Genomic DNA, 20,790 nt, shown 5'->3' with positions numbered 1-20,790 from the left:
TTCACCTTTGGACACAGATAAGCAGCATGACTGTGCCAGAGCAAGATGCAAAAAGTCTTACTGTATGAGTGAAGCACCTAAATGTAAATAAATGCACTGGCCTTAAATGGAGCCTCATGCTGTACCTTCCTCAAGACATACTGAACATAATTTCAGTTTAATATTCTGTTTCTCATTATGGGCCTTGGAGACTCTCTCAAGCACCATGAAAAAGCAGTATTAACCCAGCCCTCGGCACTGGGGACAGCAATCCAGCCAAATTATTCATGCTGGTCTTTTGCTTCAATTTTTGTAGTCTTAACTTAATGTTCTTAAACAAATCTGAAAGGAGGATGGCTGACAAATAGAACAGATTTTACTTAAGACATTACAGACGGCCATGTTACACAGCCTTGAGTCATTAAGCTGAACTCCTAAGGGGAGTTTCATCGGAGCTGGGAGTAAAGGCTGACACGGAGCTCATGGCTGTCACAGCCAAGCACTGAGAAGATAGAGTGTTAAAAAAGGAGAGGGGAAAAAATAAAAAAAGAAAGGGAAAAAAAAAAAAAAAAAGGGGGGGAGGGGGTGGAGAAAAAAAAAAATGGGGGGGGGAAAAAGGGAGGGGGAATAACCCAAACCGCCACACTTTCCTTTCCTCTTTGCAATCCAGCTATGAAGATTAGCCTCAAACCCTGATTTCAGAGACAGGGGAAAGATAAGAAGTGATTTGCAGGTGTTAGCATTTTCCTACAGATCTTCAGGGCAGCCTGACTGATTTAAAGATGAAAAACTGGCATAGGTACACTTGATGGGTAGACAAGACACAGCAACCAGGGCAGAGAAGCAGTTTCTATCCCTACACGTTACACTTGCACAGAAACAGCAGGATGCCCATGAAATACCCATCACTGTTGCACAAAAAGATTAACTGTGTTTTCACAAAAGAAGAAGTGGATGTAGAGCCCTGTGCAAGAGCAGCCAGGTCCCAGGTGCTGTGGGCAGCAACAGGGACACCAGAGATGCCTGACACATCCCAGGCCAACTGGCATCTGCAGCCACTTTATCTCCCCCAAATGCCATTACCCACTCTAACTTTATTTACAAAAAAAAAAAAAAAAAAAAGACCATTTTCACTCCACAAAATTAATGTGGCCTGGGGTCGGTGCCAAGAAAAAGGGTGGAAAAAGCTGCCCCTTATTTATATATTTTAACAGAACAAGGCAAAACAGTTTGCTACGAGAAATAAACATTAAACCTTGCAGAACTTCCCCCCCTCTCCTCCCAAAAACCCACTGCTCTCCCCCTCACTCCCTCTTCCGCCTCCTCTCCCTCCAACATTGTAAGTAGCACAAAAGATCATATTACAAATGCCAGCTGTGGCTCTTTCGGAAAGTGGCCTCCATCTCGGAGGTAGTATATGTTCCTCATGGCCTAAGTGGTTGCTATGGTAAATATGCTTTTTATTGAATAGCAGAGTGAAACAGCTTTTAAAGAGACCCATAAGAACCCCATAAATGGTCAAAACACAAAGCAGATCAACCTCAGCCTCCCTGGAAGCAGGTTTCGCTTCATTTTCCAAAATGATTGTGATTTTTGAACCCTCTGTGAATATTTTGTTGGCCACTCACCTCCACCTCGCCCACACCTGGCTGGAAGGGCTGAAGGGAGTCAGGGGAGTCGAGACCCCAGTCAAACCTCTCATAGGCTGCTGCTTTGGGTTTTAAAGGCAAGTGCCCCCTTTCCTGCAGGACAAGAGGCTTAGGGACAGCAGATGCTCAGCCCTGGGAAGCTCAGGTGATCTCAACCATCCTGCCCTCCCCAGCTGCAACCACGCAGGAGAAGCCTCTTGCTCCTTCTCTATCTCTTCCTAGGAGCCTGACACCACTCCACCACACCAGAGCCCTGGGAACATTCCCACCTCCTCTGTCAGTCCTCTGGCACAGCAGTAAAAAGAAAAGAATTAAACCAGGAAAGTTTCTCTAGCTCATTTCTTATTAGGAGCAAGGTGATGGCAGGTTTTGATGACTGTAGATTTCTGATTAACCAGCCAGACATCTTTTCTCTGATCTCTTCCTCCAGTGACAGCCCAAGTGGACAGGAAAGAAAAGCAAAGTAATTCTGAAAAAGTGAAGCAGCCAGCACTAGATGTCAACTGGGCAGACACCAGTCTTGTTCCAACTGCTCTCTGATGGATTGAAGGATGGTTTAGAAGCTATGGATTCTAAAACATAGGAAATCTTGTTTTCCTTTTGGATAAAGAACTATGACACACCACAATGGGCTGACAATTCTCAATTTAAAGAGACAACAATAGAAAAAGAAGCAGCTCAAAACGTTTAGTATGGTTTGAGATTTCTAGTAAAAATGTGTGTGCCTTGGATGATCTACCAGCTGTGTCAGCTCTAGAATACGGAGCAAAAAGTAAAGAATGAGCAGTTTCTTTTCCTGGTATTTACCTTATCATCCAACGGTTGTAAAAAAAGTTTAAAAAAAAAATCACATTAAACTTGATGATGAATTTTTTCAGAAGAAATGTTCTAACCCACGACATGCCATTCTCTCCAGAGGTAAATTTCCCAGATGAATAGTCAGAGCTAAGATGCTCCTTAACAACAGATGGCACTGACACTGGCTGTGGGTGAGGATGGACCATTGCATACCACCTCCCTTGCAAATCATCACATAAACAAACCATTTCCTTCTAGATCTCTATGGATGCTATTTTAGAAAGTAAAATAAACCCCCAAACTACTCTCATATAAATTTGTACTGAACATTGCAAACTCAACATTGTTTTAACAGAAGCACAAGAAAAATTAACCAAGAATTGAAAATTTAAGTTCGATTTTTTAAAAATACTATTCATTATAAAGAGAGTTTTATATTTTGTAGGTAGTAGTAAACATTTGATAACAATGTTTATACTAAATGAGAAGTCATCACAACACAAAGGAACGTGTGCTTTGTTGAACTCAGCTCTTTTGAGCCTTCACCCAGGTAAAAACCCTGACCGACCCTCAAACTCTCATCCAAGATTTTACAATAAGAAAAGATTTCTTTAAGTAAAGGACATAGAATAGGCTTGGTTTTGATGTTTTTCTAAAGCTTTCCAGACAGTCTCTTCACTCTCTTCACTTCAACACTGTCAGATGTGTAAACCAGCCTGACTGGACTCCACTGCTGTAATTCTGCAGTGTGTACATTTTGAGCATTTTTGACTCCCTGGTCTTCTGCAAGGCACATGGATGACAATTTCATAAACAGCCCAGCGATAACAAAAGTATTCCCTCCTTTTACCACAGGCTTGTTAGGGATTTGTTTGTTTTGAGATATTTCTGCTTTGATCTGCGTAAAAGAATACTGATGACAACCAATGCCATTAATGTCAAATGCCTTTTTTTTTTTTAAACAAAGGAAGAACATCTTTCTGCGTTTACTTACAACAATGTGTGCTGGAGATGGAGACCTAGCATCCTTGAGGGCTTGTCTACTCTGAAGGCTCCCTGCCTGAACATCAAGCAGTGGCCATTTCATCTGCAGATACTGGATGGAGGAAACAAAAATGGGAAAAGAAAAATGAGTTCAGAAAAGAAAGGCAAAAAAAATAACAAATCTTAGGTAACATGGATAAAAAAGTATAAATTAAAACTTATGCAAGGAACTGAAACAAAAAATTAAGACAACCTTACATGTTCGTGGAGACAAAATCTGTGCAGAACTAACAATTTCATGCCACTGTGTTACAGTTCAGGAACAAGAAAATAAAACAGATTGCAAAGACAGTATGACATTAATTTTACTAATCATAGCAAATCTAGAAGTAGAAGAAAACCCACAAAGAAACAAAATAACATAACCATGGAGAGGATGGGACAAGGGAAAAGGTGGATATCAGTGTCAGGAGAGGGGAAGTATATCATGAATTAAGAATATGATCTCATTACTGAATGGGTCATCTGTCAACATGTACCAAGTCAACTGCTGCAACTCCCCAGGGCTGTACGAGCCCTAAAGACAGAGCACTACCCCAAAAAGACTCAGCACTGCTGGGTCTTAGCACCTCTTTTCTCTACTTTTCACCATTGCTGGAAGACACCATGGATTTTCTTGTCAGACACAACCCTGGCCTGGGGACAGCCACAACTTCTCTGTGGCACTGCCACCAGCAGACAGGCTGAACACACACCGGTGCCATGTCTGCAGCATATGGGGGCACTGACCCAAAAGCAAGAAAAGCTTCAGCTCACTGCACCAGAGGCGCTCAATTCTGAACAAAAGCAGGTCCAAGGAGAAATGAGTTATCCCAAACAAACTTCTGTGCTGTACATCTAAATATAACCTCAGCCCAAGCTTTTCTCTCTGCACGGTGCTGTGCTGTCCCAGTTAATACAGGTTAATACAGGGCTTCTAAAAGCCCTGTATTGTGCTGGAAGAAATGTGTACGGCCACATACATTCAGCCCCCTCCCAGAACTAAGAAAAGCAGTTGTACACATAGATCAGGCCACTGCAGACACTCCTATTTAGCACTAGACACTAGGCCTATTCCTAGAAAATACCTACTAGAGAAATAGTTATGTTTACCCATTCCTTTTTTTTTTTTTTTTTTTTTTTTTTTTTTTTTTTTTTTTTTTTTTTTTTTTAAGTAAGAGTGATTTTGAAGAACCACCATGCACAAACAGCCCCTGCAGCTCCAGGCAAGCAAAGGAAGCTGTATCTGAATCTCCATGAAGGAAGGAAGGAGATCTGGTTCCATGCTTTCAGCACATCACTATCTATCACATTTGCTCACGTATGCAAAACATTTGCTCACATGCAAGGCCTGTTTGCTGCAAGGCTCTGGGCAGCGAGGTGCCCAAAAAGCAGAAGCCAGCAGGAGAATGTGTTACCAATTCCCATCACTTGGAGGGCCTGAGTTTTCTGAGCTACTGGAATGCAAACAAACAAACCCATATTCTGGATTTGTGCCCCATATGAGTTCCACAAGTTCCAAGAAGTCTTGTTTTTATTCATGTTCACATTTGGGATTTGTGCATTGTGGACCAGAACGTTTCAGCACTTCTTAAAAACAAGAAATAAAACCCAAACAAACCAAAACTAGACTACCCATAAGCAATATTTCTAACTCTTACGACTCGATTGTCAGCCTCCAGATATTTGATCACTTGCATCAAATCCCTGCTCTTCAATATATGTGACCACAACATAAATTTTAAAGATGAGATGATGTTAAAGCAACTTTCTAACCCTTTACGGTTTCAAAAAAGCGCGTAAAAATGCAACCCGAGTGTGCAGAATTTGGACCCAAAGCCTAAGCCAACTGAGAGCCAACTTTTAAACGTGAGGGGAAATCTGATACACTACAGATTTTCAGATGGCACTATTAAACAAGTCAACTGCTACATTTTCAAAGTCCACCACTTTTCTTAGACAACAATCAAAACACCACCACATAGAGGGGTGCATGAATTAGCAGAAAGGGTCCTGATGGGTCACAGCTACTACTGGCTTCCTCAGGTTTTCCAGACAACCCGTGAAGTATCTTTCCCTTCTTCCAAGGAAAACGTCCTTGGAAGTGTGCATGACTCTGCTTCAAAGCCCACAACGGTTTTGGAGAGCAAGAAGCTACTGTAGCTAGAGCCCCTACATGAACATGACAGCTCAAACAGTGGCTTTTCAGGGAACAGACACCAAGCCATTGCCCATGAAAATAAACTCATCACCTTCATTTTTCCATGACCATTCCACAGTCACAAGCAAACCCAGAATATCCCTACAACCGTGACAGCCTTTGAGGAGCTCAGGTCAGCAGCTGTCCTAAAACACAGGCTGGGAAACACGTGGGCTTCTCTGAGACTGCCCCAGGGACAGACAGAGGCATTGACAAGCAGCAGGGGTGAGCTCACAGCAGACCCCATCCAGTCAGTAATTATTGCAGGGATTACAAAGCCTTCAGGACTGTCAGTTCTGCTGTTTTTTACTAGCAATAAATTCCATTAGAAGAAACAGAGCAAGAAGGCATGGTTGCTCCTACTCCAGCTCTATCCCACAACAGCCCGTGCTTTCAGTGCACACTTTCAGCTCCTACACCAGGCTGACCTAAGGGCAAGATGAACGTTTCAGAAGATCTTACTGTTACACTTTATTTTTCTCCTTTTAAAACCCTCAGTCTGGATTCCAAGTAAAGCCCTTCTCTCACCCACCCCTGGTAAAGAGGATCCAAGTGTTACAGTGCAAAGGCTAAAGCACTAACAGCTTCTCTTGGACATGCACATGAAGCCCAGCAGGAACAGTCCAAACCCAGAGGGCTCCGTTTTGCACACAAGCACAGACATGGACAGCTTCCATTTCTACCAGTGGATAATAACACCAGTGGGAGACAAAATAAAACCAAATAACCAGACCCAAGGGAAAGCAGTAAAGCACTAGGGACGATAAAGCAACTTCCATGAGCCCTACCAAGTGGCCAGGATCCAGAGCAGCCTCCCAGCCCCGCCAAGGGCGAGATGTTCCGTCTGTCAGATAAGAAGAGGGGGCCAGAGACCACAGCCAATGTCCATGTCAAGCCAGTGAACCCACAGCTTCAATGGCAGGATGTTTGCAAAAGCAAAACAAGTCCAATTTGCTGGCTTCAAAATACCAGCCCTGTTGATAAAGTATGAAATATTAGCATTGTTTAGGTGACGAGCCTGACTCAAGGCCTCCTCATCCAAGAATTGTCATGCCTGTAACACAATATTGACGTGGTGGCTTATAATTCTTACTTTACATAAAAGCTTCATTGTGTGCCAAATTCAATCTCCACAGGCTACCTGAGCCACAGATTTTTACAAGTCTACATTTCAGCGCTGCGAGTCTACAATACACATAATTTTCAATTATGTTAGGGCAGAACAGGATCACTGCCTATATAACATTACTGGTTGGAGGAAATGAGACTCAGCCCTACTGCCGAGAGAGCTAACTGGATCCAGATGGTGGCCGAGCAGCCGCCCCCTCCACAACTCTCTCTTTCACAGTGGAGGGACATGCCAAGCCCTTGCTGGGGCTGGGAGCTGTGGCAGGAGGATGCCTGGGCAGAGGGGGGAGTTGCATCACCTCGGGGAAGAGGAGGGAGAGCCGTCACTGCTCTTGCTGGTTCACTACTGCTGCCTTACACTACGATATTCTTATTAAAAAGGAGAAAAATTATGTCGTGCTACAGCAGAGAGGTAAATCCTTTCCTTCCTCAAGCAACTAAATAGCAGGAAATCCTCTTCTCTTGGCCCTAAATGCAGATTTGAGCCAGACAGTTCCTCTGATTTGCAAGGAGTCCACAAAAATCCAAAGCCGACTTTCCCAGCCTTCTGACACTGCTTTTACATTCCTGCACCGGGCAGCTGGGGGGGAGGAGAAGGGCAAGAGGGAGGGAAAGTTCCCACCATCCTGCTCCTGCAAATGCTGGACACCCCCTCGCTCCTCTCCTGCTTCTTGTGTCTCAGTGTGGAAATCAGGACTTGCCTGTACAAACACTGAGCTTTCCAACAAATTAACTCTAGCAAATCTGTGCAAATTATTTCAGAACAAAACTGTTGAAATGGGCTCTGCTGGCCTGCTTTTAACATTTTTTTTAAATAATGTCATCGTGGTGCAAGTACTTTATTCCCTGTTTAACAACATGATCTGATGGGGATCATTAGAATGTGTGCATTTAAAAAAAAAAAAAAAAAAAGTTTTATGGCAAGTCTCAGAGAGCTTAAGCAAAATAATTGTTAAGCTCCAGGCCTACACACAAGAATTAAAACAAGTATGGGGTGAGCGTACTTGAGAGAAACCAAAGCTTTAAAAAAGGCTATTAAATTGTCAGCACAAGGGAAAAGGCAAATGATTTGAATGGCCCGGATTTTTTTCTGTAGAAAGGAACAAAAAAACCCCCAAGAACCTTCCTACACATCCACACCTCCCATCTACAACCAGAGGGGTCCCTCTGCATAGCCACCCCCCAAAGCAGCCACCTTCCTGAGTACTGGCTGGGCAAACAAACATCTTTCCCCAAGTTCTCACTTGGGAAAGTCAAAAGCAGCTAAACTTCACATCCAGCACTAGAGGAGTTTGCTGGAAGCTCTAACTCAGGGCCAGGAGCTGCCCCACAGCCCGGGGCAGGGCTCACAGCGGTGCAGCCATGGAGGAAAGGATGGCACTGAGCTCACAGGTGTTTCCTGCACCGGTGTCCAGCCTGGACCTGTCCCCTTGTCACACTATTGTTTTCACTGCTACACTGCCCTACAAGTGATGTTCTGTAACACAGAAAAATATAAACACACTAAGGGGGGGAAAGAAAGGTCATATTTTTAAACAGAAGGAAAACTGCACAATGCTGTCCAGCTCAGGTTTCCTGCTGCTGGTCCTTATTAGCTCCCAGGAACTGAAACAAGCAGGAGCAGGGCTCCTGGAGTCAGCTTGACACCACTGGTCTCCAAAACCAGTCTGCACTTTCTCCCTGCATCTCAAATACTAATATTCCTGATCTTAGTTTTGGGGTTAGTCTCTCCCTTGGCCAGCATTGCAGAATCATGTGGAAGTACACACCTGGATGTCAACTGGAAGGCCAGGAGCTTCTCCAGTATTTAGTTAGAAGCATTTCTGGGAGAAAGCATCTAGACAAATTTTAACAGGAGATAATCCAGGAGCTACACAGGAGATCATATTGCTGAGGGGAGAGCTGATATCTACAGAGGAAGCCAATCAGGAACAAAGATTAACAAGACCATAATTGCTCTCTATAAACAAAAGAAATAGTTGCAAGAGGATACTCATCTTGGTACCTACAAAGAAAGGTCTGTCACCTACTAGTGTCCCCACTTACATTAGAAGCGAAGCCTCTAAAGATTTAAATGTAGGCACTCATCTCCTGCTCCATTGCTTAATTTACCTCAACCCCTTATTTCTGGTTTTCGGTCATCACCTTGTTCGTAGAGGTGTGCCGTGTGAGGGCAAAATTTGAAGGATTTCTTTAAAATAACTGAAGGAGGCTGTTGAAGGAACTTTCAAAAGGCCTCCTATTCCTTGTAGATCTGCAATGTCTGGAATTTTTTGTATGAGAAGTAATAGACACCACCCACGATGCCGAGCCCTTCCTACAGAATATGTAATGCACCACCACGAGGCACAGGGGAGCTGCTCAAAACAAAAGCAGCAAGGCTGATTTCAGTGAGACCGATCCTTGCCACACAAAAGATTTCCTCAGAGCATTCAAGAAATCAAAGCATAAAATTGTAAAACATGGATGTATTTATCATATATCTCCACTTTTTATTTTACTAACACAATCCTTTAAACTATTGCAACACCACAAAAAAATTATTAAATAAAATACATAAATAGGGGGAAAGTGGCACAAAACCCAGGATCCGGTGTTACGTTCCTGCACTGACACATGCCCATAAGGCCTCTTCCAAATTTAAAATGTCCTTTAATTCTTTCATCATTGAGAATTTGAGTGACCTTGTCTCCTTCCCTTCCAGTAATACACAGGAGTCCCTGACACAGGGACCTTGAGTTGCCCATTTCAGTATTTTGCCTTTGTCACATTGCTGAGGTGCTGCTAGGGCAGAAAAATGAGACAGCTGAGTCCTCCACCGGCTGGAAGTCAGAGAAATGTGTTAGTGATTAAACAGCCCAAGATCATCTCAAAGGAGGGATTCCTGAAAGCAGCAACGCTGAGATCTGCACCTGTCTCACAGAAGGCACAGAGCAACCTAAGGTGATGGGCAAAGAGGACGCGCATTTTGGCGTGGGATAAGGCACAAAGCACCAGCCCCTGAGCCCCACAGGCGCCTGGTCAGCTGCAGTTCTCCTGACTGGAGATGGGGAATGTCCCAGAACCAGCAGATCCTGTGCTTTCTCCTGACCTCTCCAGGCTCTTGTGCATCACAGAAGAGCATGGACAGCTCTCCTGCGTCCCAGATGAGGTGCAGTGTAACTGCTCCATCCCACTACTGCTGCCAGGCATCACCCCCACTTGCACGGGTTTTCTGTACACAGTGATAAGGGTGCAGAGGAGGCTGCCGTGGGAGAGAGTTAAAGAAAATAACCAGAAGCTTCCTCAAAAATTATTGCCTATGAAAGTTCAAGCAAATGCAGATAATTATTTGCTCGTTCTGACGTGGATGAAAGGCATTCTTGCCATCAGTTCTACTGAAACACTGAACTGAAACAGGCTTTTTGCCTCTACTGAAGGCAAGGTTGGTAGGCTACAGTTGAGTTCTGGGATACTGACACCGAACATAAAGAAGCAAAGTAAAGAATAATCAGCTACTGCAGGACTTTGAAATAATTTTTTTAGCTTTACAAGAGGAAGAGTGTTCATGTGACATAGAAGTACAGCACAGCTTTCTGCTGTTCACATGGTATCTCTGCAAAGTAACTGCAGGCTATATTTCTCAATCCTGGGTGGAGCCTGGGAAAGCACCATTATTTTTTTCACATTTAATGTGAGAGACCCCACAGTCGTCGCTGCACAAACCATTAGGTTGGCCAAGGTGTATTCAGTTGTCTGCAATGTGCTGTCCAAAAGACAGGTACAAATAAAAGCAAGGAACTCTCTGTCAAGGAACAAGAACAAGCATTTTATCTACTTCAACACAGAAAAAAACCCCAACTTCATTTTTAAGCTACTTTCCCTAAATTTTTCTCTGTTCTATTGTGCTTAAGCATTGATTTTTCCATTAGATAAAGAATGGGAAATCATAAAATCTCAAGTATTTCTGTAGGTGCATCTTGTTTATACTCATAGTTTAACCAGCCTTCAAGACTCACCAAACAATTTGATGTACAGACACACAATTTCTCATCCTGGCAATCTCCCAGAAAGTGAGACAACAATTGGTAACTAATGTTTGCATGAAGTCCAAGAATGCATTTTATGGTCTATAAAATATAATTCCTTTCCTCCCCCTTAAATCAAGGCAGTAAAGATATCTGACAGCATGTTAGAGACAGAGATCATGGCACTGAGCTACCTCCATTCTAATAGAGGAGCTGTTCCAGGGGAACCTTGACTCCCTTAAAACTTTCCAAATCTGTTAAGAGCATAGTTCTATTTGTAAAGGAAGAGCTGAAACTTCAAGCTTTGCAACTACGTTCTAAAAAAATTTTTTAAGGAAAGGCAAGAAGAAAAACCCCACAAAATAACAGTTCTCAGTGGTCATGCAGCTTGGTTCTGCTTTAATGTTGCAGAACATGTCTGCCCCATCCTGCTCCCTACTCACCACACATGGATCTGTAGGACAGGACAGCTGTGCAAGGAGCAAAGGGGGCCCTCCAAATCTGCCCCCATCCTTCCCTTCACTCCCACCACTTGGAGTTTGGAATGGAATTGGAAACATTGGAACATGTTTCCTAATTATGGGATCAACCAGGCTCCTTCAGTACCCTGGTAGTGAAGCCCATCTGGACATTCATCACTACATGACCACAACACTGAACTGGTACCATTTTCTACTGCATGTATTTGTGTAAAGGTAAAAAAAAAAAAAACAAACCCAGACATAAAGAGGCCTGTCTTTGTACAACTCTGTCCTGCATTAATCATAGAATCAGAGAGTGGTTTGAGTTGGATGGGACCTTGAAGATCATCCAAGGTTCCAACTTTCCTGCTATGAGCATGGACACTGAGACCCGGCTGCTCAGAGCCCCATCCAGCCTGACCTTGGAATTGTGAGGCATCCACATCCTGAGCCAGTCCCTCACCACCCTCACAGGAAAGAATTTCTTTCTAATATATAATCTAGACCTACCCTCTTTCAGCCAAAAAAGGGTTGATTTATAAAGTGCTTGGCACCTCCAGCTATCAAAAGCCAGCAGAGGCATGACAAAAGCAAGACTGTAAAAGGGTGCTCTGTAAGACAAGTCCCGCTCCAAAGGAGCCTCCCAGACTATCTTGGTTGGGAGGGCTTTCTTCCCTCTTTGGTCCAAATTCTCAGCCCAGATTTGTGGAATACCTGTGAATGAGTGGCACAGGTGGGTGAGATCCCCGAGTAAAGGTGCTACAAGAGAATTTAGCAGTTTCCTAATTATTGTAATGTGGCCTAAGAGGGTTTTACTGAAAGAGTCATATTTTCTTCCACTGTTGGGTAAGTGAAACTCATGACTCTAATCACTACCACAAAAATTCCTGTCGATGTAGCAATTCTGGGTGAACTGCCGGGAGCCACTCTCTAGTAAACCCAGCGAATTTCATACCAAATTTCCTGTCACCTCCCTTGTGGTTTCCATGTGTGATTGGGCCTTCAATGCAACAAGGGGTAACTGCAGAATAGATGGCTCCAAGGGTTTCAGGCCTTCATGAAAACGAAGAACTCGCAAAATTCTCATTTCCTAGGGGTGGTAAGTTTTGTCTTTTTTTTTTTTTTTTTTAAGTTAACACAAAAATGTAACCTTAAGGCAACCTCAGGAAAGAAGTCCTGGAGATAAGACTGGAACCAGCAATATTCTGACCTCCTAGGAGAAACCGGGAAGGTTGCTGTTGAGGTTTTGTTTTTCAGAAAGTCCTGCCTTGGAGAAAAAACTTTCCACTGCATCATATCCTGGTCCACATTCCTTGCTGTAATCTTTTAGCTCAGATGTGTGGAGATGTCTTTGAAAGATGTAAAGGAGGTCGAGAGTCCCCTTAGCTAATTGTGCTGGCTGAGAAACAAAACTTGTGGGCTGGGGTAGGATCTGTGTCAGCCTGACCTTCTGCGAGACCAGCTACTCCTCTGAATAAAACCCTCTTGCTGCCTCTGCCAGAATCCTCCTGCCACTCAAGTATCATCTTGCTGTAACAAATTACTCCTAACCCAGGATTATGGCTCTTTCCAAATCCCTCCTACAGAGCCGGGAAAGAAACGTTCCCTTTCCCAGGATTCGGAACCATCCCCTACCAAGAACTGCTCCTTTTGCTTCTCCGATGGCACTAGGTCCTGGGGACAGCCAGACTGCTGCACCCATTTTCCTTCCAAATAAAAGCTGGATGTCTCAACTGTCCATCAGAAGAGGAAAAGATGAAGGCTTGCCTTTGGATATCCATGGAAAAGACACCCCATCTGGCCAGAGGGAAACATGCCTCCTGGCTAAGTATGAAGAATTATATTTAGGCGGAGGACTAAGTGAATCATTTGGGAAAGTAAAATAAAACAAATGAACTATTCACTAAATCTATGCTGTCACCTCTTGTTCCTGGGCAGCCACCCCATGTATTTATTTTCTGGTTTCCTCCAGCACCACCAAAACAATACAATATGCATTTAGGTATTTAAAAGAAGTATTTTTTTTTTTAAATATTCTTAGCTGAATCATCAGCCACACAAACTCTTCCTTTTTTCTTAAAGGAGATCCAGACAAAAAAGATGTTAAATATGGCCCAGAATTGACACCATTATGCATTATTTTTCCCCAATTTAAAGAGCACCTCCAATGAAAATAAGCTAAATTCCCGCAAATTCCAAATAAATCATAGCATGACTTTGGAAAGGTACACTGACTTTTCAAGTAACTTCAGGTGATGCATTAAATGTAAGCAACTTTTCTTGAACTGGCATAGTTTGTAGACTTACGGTGCACAAACCAGAAGCCTTTCTAATTTCTGCTAGAAGTTTTGAAAAAATGGGGGGCTTTTTGTTTATTCAGGGTGAAAAATTTTCCTCAGTCAAAAAACTACACTGCCATATACATTCCCTGAGCTGAAAAGAGTAGAAACAAAAATCAAAGAGCAAAATGAGCTAGCACAAAATAATCTTTTCAGTTTTAGCAAATTGGGAAAAAAAAAGGAAATCCCCCTTTTTTTTTTTTGAGCAGCAAATTGAAATAATACATTGCTCCTCATATTTATAGGTTTAAAAAAAAAAACAAACAAACAAAAAAAGATTTTCTGCTGCACTGGGAAAAACGCAACATGCATGAGCCTGCATTCTTCCTCTCCAAGTGTGGGTGGAAAAGAAGCAGGAGGGGAAGGAAAAAAAAATCGGAATTTTTTTTAAAAAATCCATGTAGAAACAGCGGCTCGGAGGAAGCCTCTGTCCCAGGGAGAAGGGCACCAGCAGCTCTGCAATAGCTCATGTCCTGGAGGGACTGTGCCCCAGATTCTTGTGGTTGTGGCAGAGGTTTGTTTTGGAGAGGTGAGGGTGGCTCACACCAACACCCAACCCGCAGACACCACACGCTCCCACATCTGCATCTGCCACCCGCTCATGCCACAGGCCCAAAGCTGAGACAAAGGAGTCATCAGAGCAGCCCCGAGCGTATAAATCTGCAAAGGGCTGAAAATGTTGCTCTTGTTGCTAAATATAGCGCAGGCATTTTGAACTGGCTGGCCCGAGAGGCAACTTTTGTGTTTATTTATTTAAAGGACCACGGTTTGGAAACACCCAGTGTTTTTTAAGGCTGTTCATGTATATGTGTTTGCTCTCTCTAAATATTAATATGCAAAAGAAAAAAAAATTAACTTAGCAGGTACTAGAAAAACAACTTCCATGTAAAGGAGTCAGAGGGCTGAGCAGAAAGATGTATTTGACTTTGCAGCGGGAGCAAAATCTCCTCCAAGGATGGTAAATCAGGTTCATACAGAATTAAACACAGAACGGCTTCAAGCGTGCACCCTGATACAATTAGCAAATGCTCCGCTCCCTGCGGGAGCTCTCCCCAGGATCATCACATTCCTGCTCGGCCATGGAAGGGAGGGATGCGGATGGCAGGGCTGCCCAGGAGAAGGGAGGAGAGGCACAGCCCTGGGCCAGGGAACCCCTGCAAAACCCCACACACCACGGCAAGAGGGAGGCACGGCTACCCACCCTCCAAACACGGCACAGGGATGCCCTCCTGCTGCTAAACCCTGGGAGCTGGGCACCAGCTCGCTCTGTGCCCTTGCAGGAGGGTGAGAGCCAGGGGCAGAGCGAGCCTGTGCAGGAGGAAAGAGCAGGATTTCCCGGGAAGGGTCTGGGATGGCAGCCCAGCCCCAAACCACACTGGAGTCACTGCAACACAGCACTCACCTACGGGATGCTCTGTGGGATGCTCTCTGAAAGCCAAGGGCACAACCCTGGACCTGGGGCAGCAGCTCAGACACCAAGGGGACATGGTGATTCCCCACAGAAGCTCAGGACAAGGATGGGGGAGCACACCAATCCCTGATGGCTCCATGGGGAGAACCACAGCCAAACCAGAGGCACATGAGGCTTCACATGCCTCAGCCAAGTGCCCTGGACCCACAAGTGCCCAATGAATATTTCAGGTTTATAGCCTTACCTGCAACTGAGAAGAAAAAAAAAAAAAAAAACCAAAACCAAAAAACAGTAGCTATTCAAGGTTTGTTACAGCTGTACAGCTGTCTTAAGAAAAAAGAGAAGAAAAAATTTTTTTTTTTTTTCTTAGCAGGGAGGGGGGCGGTGGAAGGGGCTGCATCGACAGCTCCAGTAGCCAGAGGCACTTTGCAAGGAGGAAAGTAGAACTCACGATGTGGGCAGGCCTCAGGTTTCTGAGCCTCAGGGCACATCCAAGAGACACGGCGTATTTACTGAACAGCCGTGAAAGCAAAGGCTCCAGTCTTACAACGTGTTATAATCTTATTGTGGACGCTTATATTTTATAAGCATTTGAGGCTGAGGAGAGCAGGGTGGGGAGGGACACAAGAAGCCACTTTAGCTGCCTGGTGGGGTTCTGAGAGGCAGGTTTGTTTTTTAAAGATGAGGTAGGATGACTCCATATGTGGGTAATTATAAATGAAGCGACTAAGGATCAATGAGCTCCCTTTCATAGCAATCGCTTATTTATTTATTTTAAAAATCATGACACAGCATTTCTGTTCTATTTCCAAGTCAAATTTATCCTAGGTGGAATCAAGAGGAAGAAAAAGCAGGTTCCTAAACAGATTTTTTTGAGAGCATTAATAGACTTGAGAGCATCTGCGCAGGACAGTACGTTGAAGTCAGCGTTTCTGCATGCTGCAGAGCCAACCCCAAAACCTCAGGAGGGAACTTTCATCTCCACAGACCTGCACACGAAAGGTCATTACAGTGCACCCTGCTCCCACTAAGGAGCTTACCTCTCACACGTAACATCAGGCTTATTAAGCAACGTGCGATGATACAACAGCCGCTAATCTACTGAAAATTATTATTCCTTTCCTCCTGCCCCCAAGCAACATGGGGATTTGCAACATGCTGGTCTGTAGGATGTTACCTGAAGGACAGGGGGAATTCAAACTGCCCTGCCCTCCCCATTCCCTTGGTGATCCCTCCCAGTGATTTCCAGTGAGGCTGTCAGGGGTAACCCAAGTATTGTAGAAAAATTACTCTGACTTTATGTGTATTTAATCAGAATAAAAAGTTGCATTGATTAAAAAAAAAAAAAAAAAAAAAAAAAAGGCAGGAACTCAGCACGATCATCCACCACCTCTTTCCATTGGTCCATGAAAAGATTGGCAGCTCCTGCAAGACCTGCTTCAGGCTGTCATTCCGTGGAGCTGGATGTTTTGCCATTGCTTCTGAATGATAATTGGCTCAAAAATTAGCACGCCTCAGTCTCCCTGTAGAAAGAGCCCTGTGGTCTCATCCAGTGGGGTCATTACCCGCCAGAGCATTCCACATTTCCTCGAGAGGGCACGAATGGCCTGAACTCCCACACACTTCAGAGCAGTTAATTCACTCAACAGGGCAAAGTATTCAGGTCAGGATTTTTCCAAGAAGCCATAAGGTCCTGGGTGCCTGACTAGCTTTGCTCCTTTGTGAATCCCATCCCTTGCACTGGTGGGTGATTTAAGACCCACACTGAAGCTCTGTTCAAGGGGTCAAAAATTTGCAAATAATATGTGACTAACACTTTTTCATTTTAGAACTAAATTTAGAGAACTTTGAGCCACATCAGAAAGTGCTTTTATTCGCAAAGTAATTTTAAACCTCCTCTCTCAGTTTATTAAGGCCATTAACTCTTCTCCTCATCTGAGTCCCTTGTTTTGTTCCAGAATGAAGAAGAATACTCCTCTGTCTGGGGACTGACGGTACCCGTGGTGCATCTCTCTCATAAAAATGTGTTGGAAAAAAAAAGAGTCCTTTGGTTTTACTTTACTATGGAATTAACACTCACATCAATCATTCCACATACATACACACCAAAATACAGAGCAGACAAACCCATACTCTTATCAGTCCTGCATAATGATGCCTTAAACTTATAATACATCAGGCCAGTTCATCCACAATTGTCAAGAACCTTATGGCAGTTACTGGAGTTTTCAGTCTTTTGCCCCTTTGAAACTCTGATTACAATATGATAACCACCAAGGCCAAATTAGCAACTATTTGTAACTATCTTGTGCTGTACCTCACACCCCAAGCCATGCAAAATCATACAAAATTCCCGACCTTATTACAGTGCAAAAGAAAAAAAAAAAAAAAATCAAAGAAACCTCCCCAGACACACAGAGAATAGAGAAGATAGCAATGGAAAAATGGATGGTGTGCAGTCATTCGCCCACACACATCATGAGCTTTACAAACAGAAGTGAATTTTAAAAAATCTGGGGAAGTCCATACTACCTACTGTATGCTTAGGCAGGGAATGGCTATAATTTTTCTCTTTTTTTTTGACTGAAATAAGGGGGAAGGTAATTATTTGCCAACAGACTTCAGCTAAATCATTTAGAAAATGGAGAAAACTCAGGAATGACAAAGCAAGGCAGCTGCAGGACAGGGCTGCGAGGGTGTGGAAAAGGCTGCTGCCAGTGCTGGTACCAAGTAACATCTCCCCAGCCCGCTGCTTTCCCCACGCAGGAGGAATTTAAAAAAGAAAAAGAAAAAAAACTAACAAAATAAAATGCCAAGCCTGCCCTTCAGTAGGGCCTAGATTAATTGTGAATGCAAATGAAGCCCTTCTGCAGCACTAGGGTCCATTTCCAGGGAAATGTGTGCACCCGCCTCTGTTTACTCCGGCTCCAGCAATGCAGCACAACCTTCAGTCAAGCTATTAACTTGAACGTTGAACTTCACAGCACTGGCTGTCTTTCTCAGCCATTCTTTTGATGTTACCTCCAAAGCAAAAGATCAAAGACTTTGAGTGTGGTGAGGGGAAGTCCCAGGCTCTTAGCCTACCAGCCTGTGATATATGTTAAAATCCTGGCCAAAAGAGAGAGCGAAGGGAAAAAGAAAGGAAAAGCTAGCGAAGAAAGCGCTCTGGCAGAGCGGTGACACATGGAAGCGGCGCAGCAAAACCCGCATGCCACGTCTGCCCGGGATCGCGACCCCAGAAAGGGGGCTTGTTTCTCTGCCCCCACGCTTTTGGGTTGCTCCCCAAAACCTGCAGCCCCCAACAGCCCTCTGCCACAAAGACTGCCCAAGACTCGTGCCAGCAGCACGCTCGCAGGCAGAGAAGCATCCCTGGCTGGTACGTGGTGCCAGCCCACGAGCTCAGCAGGACAGGGAGAGGCAACACAGGATCGGGGCTCTGCGAGACATCGAATTTCCACGTCCACCACGGGCTCCCAGGCCATCCTGAATGAGTCACACAAAAATAAACCCTCCGCCTCAGCCTTCCCGCTTGTAAAACGGGGATAATATTGCCCTGCCAGGATAACAGCCTATTCTTCCTTGTGGGGCCCCGGCAGGCTGCAGTGCTAAAGGCCATGCTGCTATCTGCAGGGTCCAAGTCCACACGTGTCACCACACCCCAGGCGGCAGGAGGAACCCACAGCCACAGGGACAGGCAGCTCCCCCATCCCAAAGTAAGGCCTGCGTGGCAGCAAGGTGGCTTCTCCCACAGCTCACCACCATCACCCTGGAGCAGATATGCATGCCTCAGTCCTAAAGGAAAACACCTAGAAAATAATAATTTTCCCCATCTCTTTGTTGGGAGTTTTCTTATGGGGTTTTTGTATTATTTTTATTTTTGTCACATGTTTAGAATAGGACAGGAAGGGGGCGATTTTTTTTTCCCATATATATGTGGGGGTTTTTTTGTTTTTTTTTTTAAGATTTTGTCCAATTATTTTCCCCTTCCTGAGCCTTTTTTTGGGTTTATTTATATTCCCATAATACACAACAGCATTCCAGATTTAGATGGTGACACTTGGTTGACACGGTCAAAAGTGGATCCAGTGCAGCCTGTCTGCCAAACCAAGCCCCTCATCCATCAGCCAAAGTCCTTTTACCGCAGGGTCATGAAGGAATCACGGACTGTTTGTCATTCCTTTCTACCAATGTCCCTCCTAACTCTAGAAACCAAAACCCTCTTATGCTTGTCAGCTCCTCCTCTTCCCCACCCCCATGAATTCAGCTCTTGGCATTCACCAGCATAAAAAGCCATGGGATTCAAAACAGAAATTCTTCAAAACAGAATTCATGGCATTAAGCAGTAAGTAGGATATTCTGATTTTATTGTACTTTACTTACTCCTACTTAGCTCTAATCCTCACTCCCTAGACAGAGGCTCGCTCTCGCTGTCAGCGAAGTCGATAGGAATTTGGCTATTGACTTCAATAGAAGTGGGATCAGTTCCTCACATCTGTTGCACAAGACAAGCAATATGCACAGCAAAAAAGAAAAATAGGTGGAGAGAGAAAAATAAAGTGGCGAAAAAAAGAGAAAAAAACCTCCACACTGAATTGTGAAATGATATATGAACGCAAATCAGGACTGCACGTAACAGTCACAAGAGACCTCCAAATCTGCTAACCAACATTATCAATTCCTAGACCAATTCCTGCTTTTATTAAAAACACAATCCAAACAATTTATGGGGGAAAAAAAAAACCCAAAACACAACAAAAATAATTACTCTCCAGTCACAGTTTCTAATGCACCAGCTAGCCTGTCCAGTACAGCTTTTCCAAGCCGAGGAATCCCTCAGCTCCCTTCCCAGCCCTCTGCTCCCCAGAGGTTTGGAGCACATGGAGAGAGGAACAGGCAGGCAAACACAAGGAGACTGCAGGATCCCAGCCTGCAGAAGATGGAGCCGACAGAGCAGTGCGAGAAGTCAAGTACTAGTTGCTGCTCCACAGCAGGAGCAGGATCCAAAATAAACAAGACCCAGATCTGGAACGTGATCCTGCCCTGCGTCACAGCCCCGCGATAATGCACCAGGAGTCAGGATTTCTTGGCATCAGCCACGCTCTCAGCAATAAACAAGCCAGTTCTCTAGAGCTACAAGGGATGCAAAGGGAGTCGGGGAGGGAAGGAAAGGGAGAAGGAAGCGGGGGAAAAGAAAGATAAATGAAAAAGAATTATCTTTGTATGAACCAAAATAATGTATAACATGAGTAAGCAAAGATGGAACTTCCAAAACTGGGATTGAAAGAAAGGAAAGGAGACACAGAAACGAATTTTACACACCTCCTACTTGCAAAGATGCTGTTCAGGAATTAAGTATCTTGGCAGAATAATTTCTCTTTGTGATAAATTAAGGGTAGCAATGGTGGCTTAAAATAGGACAGCCCCAAGATTCAAATTCTGCATCTAAATCTCCTTCATATTACTAAGAATTTCAAAGTCCTCTTTAGAAAAACACAAAAACCAAGTAAATATATAACAATCTAGCTGGATCACCAAAACTCCTGAAGTCTGTTTGCTTGCTATGCTCCATGGCAATCAGAACAGCTACTCTCCCTCTCTATTTATACTCCATTTCAAGTTGTGATTCTTACTACATGCAGCACGTTCACCATGCCAGAAAAATCACTTAGCTTGGAAAAAGCCAGAAAGAGAATGATGAAACTGGGAAGAAAAAGAAGGCAGGTACAATATTTTGCTAAAAAAAGTACGGATGGCATTTGCACTCAGACAGGAGCTAACGTAGTGCCTGTAAGTCT

At 44.0% G+C, this 20,790-nt stretch overlaps 1 protein-coding gene across 14 annotated transcripts in view; it reads right to left on the bottom strand.

Annotated features, from left to right (window-relative positions):
• The window catches only part of TCF7L2 (transcription factor 7 like 2), a 173,872-nt gene that overhangs the window by 108,017 nt on the left and 45,065 nt on the right, over positions 1-20,790 (bottom strand). For all 14 annotated transcript variants that reach the window (XM_058421508.1, XM_040070975.2, XM_040070980.2 and 11 more), the window contains one exon: positions 3,421-3,522. In XM_058421508.1, coding sequence (XP_058277491.1) covers positions 3,421-3,522 — 102 coding nt within the window. The remainder of the gene's footprint in view (positions 1-3,420; positions 3,523-20,790) is intronic.

Source organism: Hirundo rustica, chromosome 8 (assembly GCF_015227805.2).
Source record: "Hirundo rustica isolate bHirRus1 chromosome 8, bHirRus1.pri.v3, whole genome shotgun sequence".
NCBI classification, from domain to species: Eukaryota; Metazoa; Chordata; class Aves; order Passeriformes; family Hirundinidae; genus Hirundo; species Hirundo rustica.
Note: the sequence above shows the minus strand (reverse complement) of the source record. Positions and strands in the feature narration are given on the sequence as shown.